Source organism: Saccopteryx bilineata, chromosome 10 (assembly GCF_036850765.1).
Source record: "Saccopteryx bilineata isolate mSacBil1 chromosome 10, mSacBil1_pri_phased_curated, whole genome shotgun sequence".
Lineage (NCBI taxonomy): Eukaryota > Metazoa > Chordata > Mammalia > Chiroptera > Emballonuridae > Saccopteryx > Saccopteryx bilineata.
In genome coordinates this window covers 62,654,807-62,664,042 of record NC_089499.1, presented here as the reverse complement: position 1 = coordinate 62,664,042, position 9,236 = coordinate 62,654,807, and the positions used below count along the sequence as shown (strand labels likewise).

The 9,236-nt window shown below is 36.4% G+C and overlaps 1 protein-coding gene and 1 non-coding gene across 2 annotated transcripts in view; both read left to right on the top strand.

The window, feature by feature from the left end:
- The first annotated feature begins 4,522 nt into the window (after positions 1-4,522).
- Positions 4,523-9,236, top strand: part of DNAH12 (dynein axonemal heavy chain 12) — a 376,621-nt gene continuing 371,907 nt past the window's right edge. Inside the window, exons 1-2 of the mRNA XM_066245398.1 lie at positions 4,523-4,602; positions 5,753-5,953. Of these exons, the coding sequence (XP_066101495.1) occupies positions 5,784-5,953 (170 nt within the window). The 5' untranslated portion in view covers positions 4,523-4,602; positions 5,753-5,783. The remainder of the gene's footprint in view (positions 4,603-5,752; positions 5,954-9,236) is intronic.
- On the top strand, positions 7,677-7,751 carry TRNAA-CGC (transfer RNA alanine (anticodon CGC)). The gene has a single exon. It is a non-coding gene; the product is annotated as a tRNA-Ala (tRNA).

Genomic DNA, 9,236 nt, shown 5'->3' with positions numbered 1-9,236 from the left:
TGACTGGGATGGGGTAAGGGGCTCCAGCTGAGTCAGTGACCCCTTGCTCAAGCCAGTGACCTTTGGACTCAAGCCAGCAACCATGGTCTATGATCCCATACTCAAGCTGGCAACCCTGCACTCAAGCTGGCGACCTTGGGGTTTCAAATCTGGGTCCTTGGTGTCCCAGGTCAACATTCTCTCCACTGCACCACCACCTGGTCAGGTCAATTTTTAAATATATAGTACAGTATTAACTATAGTCACTATACTATACATTACATCCCAGAAATTGATTATCTAATAACTAGTAGTTCTTATGGGTTTTTTTTAGGTCCAACAGCATAATCTGCAATTTTAATTTATTTTGCTGAGTTTGGTTAGATTGTTGTGAAAAATACTTAATAGATTAGGCACAAACAAAACATTAAAATGACAGTGCTGAATGCGAAGGAAGTTACTTTTTAACCGCCTTCATCCATTTCTTGCACTCCTCTGCTCTGTCACCTTCCCTTTCCTCTGGCAACCACCAAACTGTTCTCTGTATTTATGAATACAGTTTTTTATAGAGTCCACATATAAGTGAGATCATAAAGTATTTATCTTTGTCTAGTTTATTTCACTTAGCATAATGCAGAATTTCCTTCTTTTAAGGCCTGAATTATATTTTATTATATCAATATGACTGTATCTATCCATTTTGCATTGTCTTTATCCATTTATCTATCGATGAATACTTACACTTAAGTTGTTTCCATGTCTTGGCTACTATAAATAACACTGCAGTGAACATGGAGGTACAGGTAGTATAACAGCAATAAAAAAAAATTAGTTTGAAGAAATTCAAAGAACCTAGGTGAAACCTGTCACGTTTAGCTCCATGAAGAACTCTAAAGCATATGAACTCATTTATTTTCCCTGTAGTCCACTTTTTAATTTTGAAATGAACAATGCATAGTATATAGCACAGTAAATTAGTATTGTAAGTGCTCTTAGCCTCTTCACCATTTCCATCAGGAAGCAGAAGAAACTTTTTGTATAGTATTAGAGAATCACATTTTGGTGTCACATCCATAAGTGCTTTTAAATAACAAAGACTTTGTGATTATGTATCAGCTTCCATATATAATATTTTGAACCCTGAGACTCAGAAATAGAACTTTTAAGGAAGAATTTTAAATTTCAAATTAAATATGTTTAGGTTGTTAACATATTTTTCTCCTTCCTTCAAGGCAAAAGATTTATTAAAATTCCAGTTGCCTCTTTTGCAAAAATTGGTAAACTGATTCTAAAATTTATATGGAAATGCGTAGGACTTAGAATAATCAAAATTACTTATTTTCCCCTTTTTTATTGCCTTTATTGGAGTGACACTGGTTAACAAAATTCTATGGGTTTCAGGTGCACAATTCCACAGCACATCATCTGTACATGGTATTGTGTGTGCAGTGCCCCAAGTCCAGTCTCCTTCTATCACCACTTATCCCCCCTTAACCTCTTCCACCTCCCTCCAAAATTACTTCTTTTTATGAAAGAACAAAGTTGGAGCGCTAATATTACCCACTTTTAAAACTAAAGCTACACTAAGCAAGATGGTGTGATATTGGTACAAAGACATGTAGATCAATAGAATAGAATTGAGTGTCCAGAAATAAACCCTTGACATTATGGCTAATTGACTATTTTCAACAACAATACCAAGACAGTTCAATGGGGGAAAAATACCTTTTCAACAAGTGGTACTGGAACAATTATATATGTATGCAAAAAGAAAAGAAAAAAAAAACTTGGAACCATAGCTTTTACCACATACAGAAATTAACTCTAAATATACTGTTCACAAAATTTAGGGGATATTTCAAAATTATATGAAGCAATAAAACATCCCCTAATTTTTGTAAGCAGAATTAAGGGATATTTCTAAATGAATATGAAGCGATAAAATACCCCTAACTTTTGTGAGCAGTAGATCATAGACCAAAATGTAAAACCTAAAACTAGAAGAAAACAGAAAATTCTTGCTGATAGGAATTTAAAATCTTTCAGCCACTTTTGAAAACTTTAACAGTTTCTTAAAAGGTTAATCACAGACTTACCATTCAATTTAGCAGTTCCACTCTAGGTTTTTATTATGAGAAGTGAAAATGTATGTTCATCCAAAGACTTGTGCACAAATGTTTATGGCAGGATTATTCATAATAGTCCCAAACTGGAAGCTTTCCAGATGTCCATCAACTGGTGAATAGGTAAACCAAATGTGATATGTCCATAAAATGGAAGACTATTCAGCAATAAAAAGGAAGGAACTTCTGTTACATACTCCACATGAATGAACTTCAAACACATTATTATTCATTGTAGCCAGACAGAAATCTTTATAACATGTTATTCCATTTATAGAAATTTTCAGAAATTGCAAATCTATGGAGACCAAAAACACCCCCAGTGGTTGCCTGGAGCTGGAGATGGGAATAGGGATTGAGTGCATATCAACCCAAGGGAACTTTTTTCAGTGATGGAAAAAATTTATTATTTATTTTTTTAAAAATGGGATTTATTGGTGGTGACACTGGTTAATAAGATGTTATACAGGTTCAAGGTGCACATTCTGTACCACATCTGTACCAATACAGTACACTGTATTGCATTTTCACCACCCCAAATCATGTCTCCATTCATCACTATTTATCTCCCCAGACCCTCCTCCACCTCTTCTCCCCACCCTCCAGCCCCCCAGCAATCACCACACTGTTTCAGTGTCCATGAATTGTTTTGACCTTTTTGCTCAATCCTTCTCCCTCCCTTACCAAGCCCTACCCCTTAATAGCTGTCCGCCTGCTCTCTATCAGGAGTCTCTATTTTGCTTGTTCATTTTGTTTGTTAGATTCCACATATGAGTGAAATCATATGGTATGTCTTTCTCTGTCTGGCTTATTTCACTTAGCACAGTGCTCTCTTGTCCATCCATGCCGTCCCAAAAGGTAAGATTTTCTTCTTTTCTCATCTGAGTGGTATTTCATTGTGTAAATGTACCACAGCTTTTTTTACCCACTCATCTACTGATGAGCACTTGGGCTGCTTTCAAATCTTGGCTTTTGTAAGAACTGGATCTTGGTAATGATTGCACAACTTTATAAATTTTCTAAAAAATAATTGAATTGTATACTTTAAAATGCTGAATTTTAGAGTATGTAAGTTATACCTACATAAATTATGCTGTGAAAAAAGGTATATATTGCATTAGGGTTTAATGAGGGAAGCAAAACCAGTAGGTTACATATATTCTCTATATGCATCCATATGACATACATACATAATGTATGAATTTATTACAAGGAATTAACTTATGCAATTGTGGAGGCTGGTTAGGCAAGTCCAAGGTCTGTAGGGGGGACTGTTGGTAAGGGAAAATCCAGGGAAGCAGAGTACTGTAATTATAGAGTTAGCAGCTGTTTGGAATCAGATTCATGGCATGCCTAAACCTTCTTTTTAAAAGAACTTCCACTGGTTGATTCAGGCCCACCCAGATAATCTCCCTATTATTAGGGACTTGAATGATATCTGCAAAATCTCATCACAGCACCATGCGATCTGTGTTTGAGTTTGATTAAATAACCAGGAGAAGATGTGTGTGTGTGATATAAAACACTGCTGTTCTTTTTTTAGTCCTTGTAGGGGTATGTAAAAGAACCATTACATACTTACACAAGTATTTTGTTTTCTACAGAAAGACAGTTTGCTTTTACAAGCTACAAGTATATTTAGTGTGTTCATTTGCTCACACAAGTGACACTTAGAGAATCTATTGGGTGCAAGACACAATAGTGCAGACTATACTCTTATTTTTTAAAAAATTCTTTACATGGAGAGTGGCACATAGAAGATGCTCAAATATTTGTTGAATGAATATGCAATGCCATCAGTACACCTTCATGATTTGTTCTCTCATTTTATTTGTGCACATAGTATTCAGGCTGTTATGGTTAAGATGGAGTATTCATTATGCAGCCTCAAATAGTCAAGTTTCACATTTTTCTTTCCAAGAATACTCACAACATTCACACACCTTAACTTGTTTTGCCAAGGATTTCCTGAAGAAGTGGTGTTGTAAATAAATACCAACTATAGAAACAAGATAAATTATACTGTTGTTTAGTTACAATATTTATAGCGAAGTTACTATGGGGACATTTGAAGACTTGATACTCCATTGAAAGAGTGTTTACATAAATCTATTTTCCCACAGATCCAAATTTCCAGTTTTGTAGTTTTCCTTAGTTAGAAGATTTTGATTTCCTGGATCCCTCCCGAGGGAAGACAGGTAAAAAAAAAAAAAAAAGCCATTCCCCCATTCTCCATTACTTGGGTAATTATTATTGTGAGAGGTAATTCTAATCTGTCACAGCTCAGAGATTGTCTCTCTGGGCAACCCCTAACGGTGACCGCGGCAGTTTCTATGGCGACTTTGTATCTGCGGCAGGATATCATCTAGCTGGGTAGGGAGCCAGTGGAGTTTCTGAGGTCTTATCCCTCATTTAACTTTTTCTTTCACCAGAGGAGAAGCTCACTGAACAGTTGGTTCCCTCTTATCTGCGCAGCTGGGAAGTTGTGAAAAACAAAGAGGTACTTTCTTGTTCTTAGCTATTCAGGCCTCTCCCAGACTGGGAGGTCGCAAATTGGGTGCCAGCAAAAATACCTTCTTTTTCAAGGCAGGAATCACCAAATTCTATGGGAATCCTTTGTATATGCAGTCGGCATCACAGATAATTGTTCAGCATTCACATGGCACTTTAGATTTTCTACGCATTAAGTATGCCTATTTTTTGCTTAATCATAGTATCACTTTCTAAGAAGGTAGCAAGACTAAAATACAATGTTATTTAAATGTTAATGATATTAAATTGGTTTTTGGGGAGAGGGATTATACCTCTACAATTGGATTTTGTTGTTACTGTTGTGATTTGCATCTTAAGGAAAACTTGAACCCAGAATTTTAGAACTGTAATTTCATCCTTGAGTAAGGTGACCAATCGTTCTCCTTTGTGGAGGACAGTTCTTTTTTTGTAAGTTCCATCTTTCCTCAAAAAGTGTCCTCCTACATGTCCTTGTTTTTGATTTTAGAAGACTAATCTGTAAATGTCCATATTCGATTGATGCAGAGTCGATCCATTGCGTGTGATGTGACGTATTTGTATCTAAATGAGTACTTTTTTCTTACAGTTATTATTAAAAATTAATAGATGTGTAAACATAATTACAATATAAAATATTACAAATATTTATATTATGCATTTATCATATTATAATGTATTATAGTTGCAGTGAATAAAATGTTGCTTTTATTTACGATATTGTTTTCTTCAATTTATTTTTGTCCTCCTTGTCATTGTAAAAAAGTTGGTTACCTTATCCTTGAGGAAACTGAAGCCCTAACCTAGAAGTGACTGGTTTCATTTTTTCATAGCAAGTGGATGGTTAGAGCTCTAACAGCATCCCTGCCCTTTTATTTTAACTGCCATTCTTTAGACTAATACAGCCCTTGTAAGGAAGGCCCAAAACAGCCCAGGGAGTTGTACACTTAAAACCTGTGTGGTTTTGCAGACCAGTGTCACCCCAATAAATTCAATAAAAAATAATATGCAGTTATAAATAAATAAGTAAGTAAGTAAATAAATAAATAAAAAGGCCTAGAGTTCTGGGTACTAATATATAAGATGTTACGAATATATTGAGGCTATACAATAATGGATTTATGTACTTTTTCTCTTCATAGTGTAGAATATTTTAATCTTTAGGGGTTGAAGATGGCAGGTCCAAACAAAGCTGCCATTGCAGCAGAAAAGGAGGCTCTGAAGTTGAAGTTACCTCCCATCGTCCATCTCCCTGAAGACATAGGTGTTAACACGTCAACACAGATTAAGCTGCTGAATTACAGAAGATCCAAGGAGCAGAAGAAGACAATCAATCAGTTAGTGTAAGTAGCATAATAGTAATTCTTGTTTGGAATTCAAGTGAAATGATTAGTGTTTGTATTGTTTTAAAAAGCTTTATACACCCATGCTAAACATTCTGTTGTGTAAGCTTTGTATTTTCATTTGAAATACAGTAATGCCTCGGTTTTTGTTGACTTTGGTTACCGTCAACAGTTTCAGTTTTTGTTGATTTTTTCTGTGAAATATTTGTCTCAGTTTTCGTGGGTTGCCTCGGATTTTGTCGGCGTGCCCACGTGACTTCGCTGCTAATTTTGCGAAAACAAAGGGCGACCCACGTGTTCTCCTGCTCAGTGTGGGGTTGTTTCCTGTTGTGTGAGCATCACCCAGGGCATCTAGAGAAATAATTCTATTACTTTCCAGTGTTTTTGTGCCTTTTTAAATTGATCACAAGTACTAATACAGTAATTGGATTTACATTGATAATATGGAAATAATTGCTTCAGTTTTTGTCAGTTTTGGATTTCACTGATTGTTTTTGGACAGATTATCAACAAAAACCAAGGTATCACTGTACATTGTGAAGGTCTTTTATGTCAATAAGTACATTTCTACATCATATATGTTTTCCACTGTTAGCTCTACACCATAAAGTATTTAATCAATCCTCCTTTTGATATATTTACAGAATGCTGTGATAAATATCCCAGTAGCTGACTTCTTACACACATCTTTATATCTTTAAGTTAAATTCGTTGAAACAAGATATATACCCTTCACATATTGTCAGATTGCCTTGTGAGGGGTAAATTTTCATTCCTGTCAGCAATGTATTAAAGAACATCCTCTTCCCCACACCATCACCCACATTGGGTGTTAGTATTTTATCATTGTTCCCAGTTTGAAAGGGGAAATAATAAGATCTCCCTGATGTTTTACTTGCTCTTCCCTAATTAGTACTGGAGTAGAACACTTTTCATATGTTTTTTTTTAATTTTTTTATTTTTTTAATTTTTTAATTTTTTTTCCATATGTTTTTTGGTATTTGTATTAGTTCTTTGTGAACTCTCTACTCCGGTCCATAGCTCATTTTTCTTTCAGGGCTTGTTGTGCAGGAATCATTTGCCAAGATAATGTGTTAAATATGTATCTCCCATATTTTCATTTGTTTTTAATTTTTAAGTTTTTTAATTGCAGAGAACTTAAAAATTTTCATTTTTGGTTTCTGTCATGACATCATCCTTATAAAAGAATCTCTCCCTACCTCAAGGTTATAAAAATATCTAAATTTTTGCCTGACCGATGTGACATGAATAGAGCGTCAACATGGAATGCTGAGGTCTCAGGTTGAAACCCCAAGGTAGTTGGCAAGCGCAAGCTTGCCAACTTGAGCACAGGGTTGCCAGCTTGAGTGTGGGATCAACAGGATCCCATGGTCTCTGGCTTGAGCCCAAGGTCTCTGGCTTGAGCAGGGGGTCACTGGCTCTGCTGAAGCACCCCCCACCCCATCAAGGCATGTATGAGAAGCAATCAGGAAACAACTAAAGTGGTTTAGTTATGAGTTTGTGCTTCTCATTCTCTCCCTTCCTGTCTCTCACACAGTCTCTCTCTCTCTCACTATAAAACAAACAAAAACCCTGAAGTTTCTTATTGTACTTCAAAGTATTTTTTACATTGAAATGTTCAATTTATCTAGTAATAAAGGTTTAATTTATCTAATAATTTAAAAATACTTAAATAAAAATAAAATAAAAAGTTCTAACTGTTGCCCTGACCAGTGGCTCAGCGGTAGAGTGTCGGCCTCGCGTGTGGAAGTCCCAGGTTTGATTCCTGGCCAGGGCACACAGGAGAGGCGCCCATCTGCTTTTCCACCCCTCCCTCTCTCCTTTCTCTCTTTCTCTTCCCATCCTGCAGCCAAGGCTCCATGGGAGCAAAGTTGGGCCGGTGCTGAGGATGGCTCCATGGCCTCCACCTCAGGTGCTAGAATGGCTCTGACTGCAGTGGAGCAACAATGGGCATGCCGGGTGGATATCCCAGTCGGGCGCATGCAGGAGCTGCCCCCCCCCCCCACTTCGGAAAAATACAAAAAAAGAGAAAAAGTTCTAACTGTTTAGGTTGTTCATAGGCAAAATATCATAATAAATCTCAATTAGGAAAACAGTTGGAAAAGTAATCATAATGATATTAAATGATACATAATGCTTACACTAATCAGTACTTACTTTAAGCATTGTTTTGATTACTTCACCTATATCTCTCACAATAGTCCTATAATTGGGTACTGTTGTTATCTGTATATTATAGATGAGTAACTTGTTCTTGCAGCCTTCACAGATATCTCCAGGTAGAAGTGACTTTCCCTCCTCTGAACCATCAGGGTCCATACCTTTCATTCTGTTTTTATCTGTTCATTCTTTCAGTTTATAAATTACTTGAGATTTGTTGCTGCTATATTTTAATAAAACAGTGTAGTGTCTTGCATGATATAAGCCTTCAACAAATCTTTGGTGACCTGATTATACGATGACATAACTTTATTTAAAGATGAAGTTATATGTTTTGGGTGATAAATTTATACATTCAATACTGTGTATTGAGCACCTACTCTGTGCCAGCTACTATACAGGGCATTGGGGATAAGAAAATGAATAAAATGTTTTACAACATTTAATATGTCAAATGGTGGTAAATGCTATGAAGCAAGGTAAGTGAGAATAAAAGGGATGGGTAGTGAAGGAAGTGTAACTTAATATAAGGGGTAAGGGAAGGCTTTTCTGACAGGGTGGTAATAAACAGAGACAATGCATATACGTGCTCACAATCATCAGGATTAACTTAAAAATTGTCAAATTATAATTGAAAAAAAATTTTTGATTGATTTTTTTAGAGAGATAGAAGAAGGGAGAGAGAGAGAAAGAGAGAAGCATTCATTTGTTGTTCCACTTAGTTATGCATTCATTACTTGCTTCCCATATGTGCCCGACCAGGGATCAAACCCACAACTTGGCATTTTGGGACAATGCTCTAATCAACTGAGCTAACTACCTAGGGCCTTAAAAAGTTTGATTTCTTTTTTTTTTTTTTACAGAGACAGAGAGAGGGATAGACAGGGACAGACAAACAGGAACGGAGAGATGGGAAGCATCAATCATTAGTTTTTCGTTCTGCATTACAACACCTTAGTTGTTCATTAACCCCTTGCTCGAGCCAGCGACCTTGGGTCCAAGCTGGTGATCTTTACTCAGACCAGATGAGCCCGCGCTCAAGCTGGCGACCTCGGGGTCTTGAACCTGGGTCCTCGGAATCCCAGTCCGACACTCTATCCAC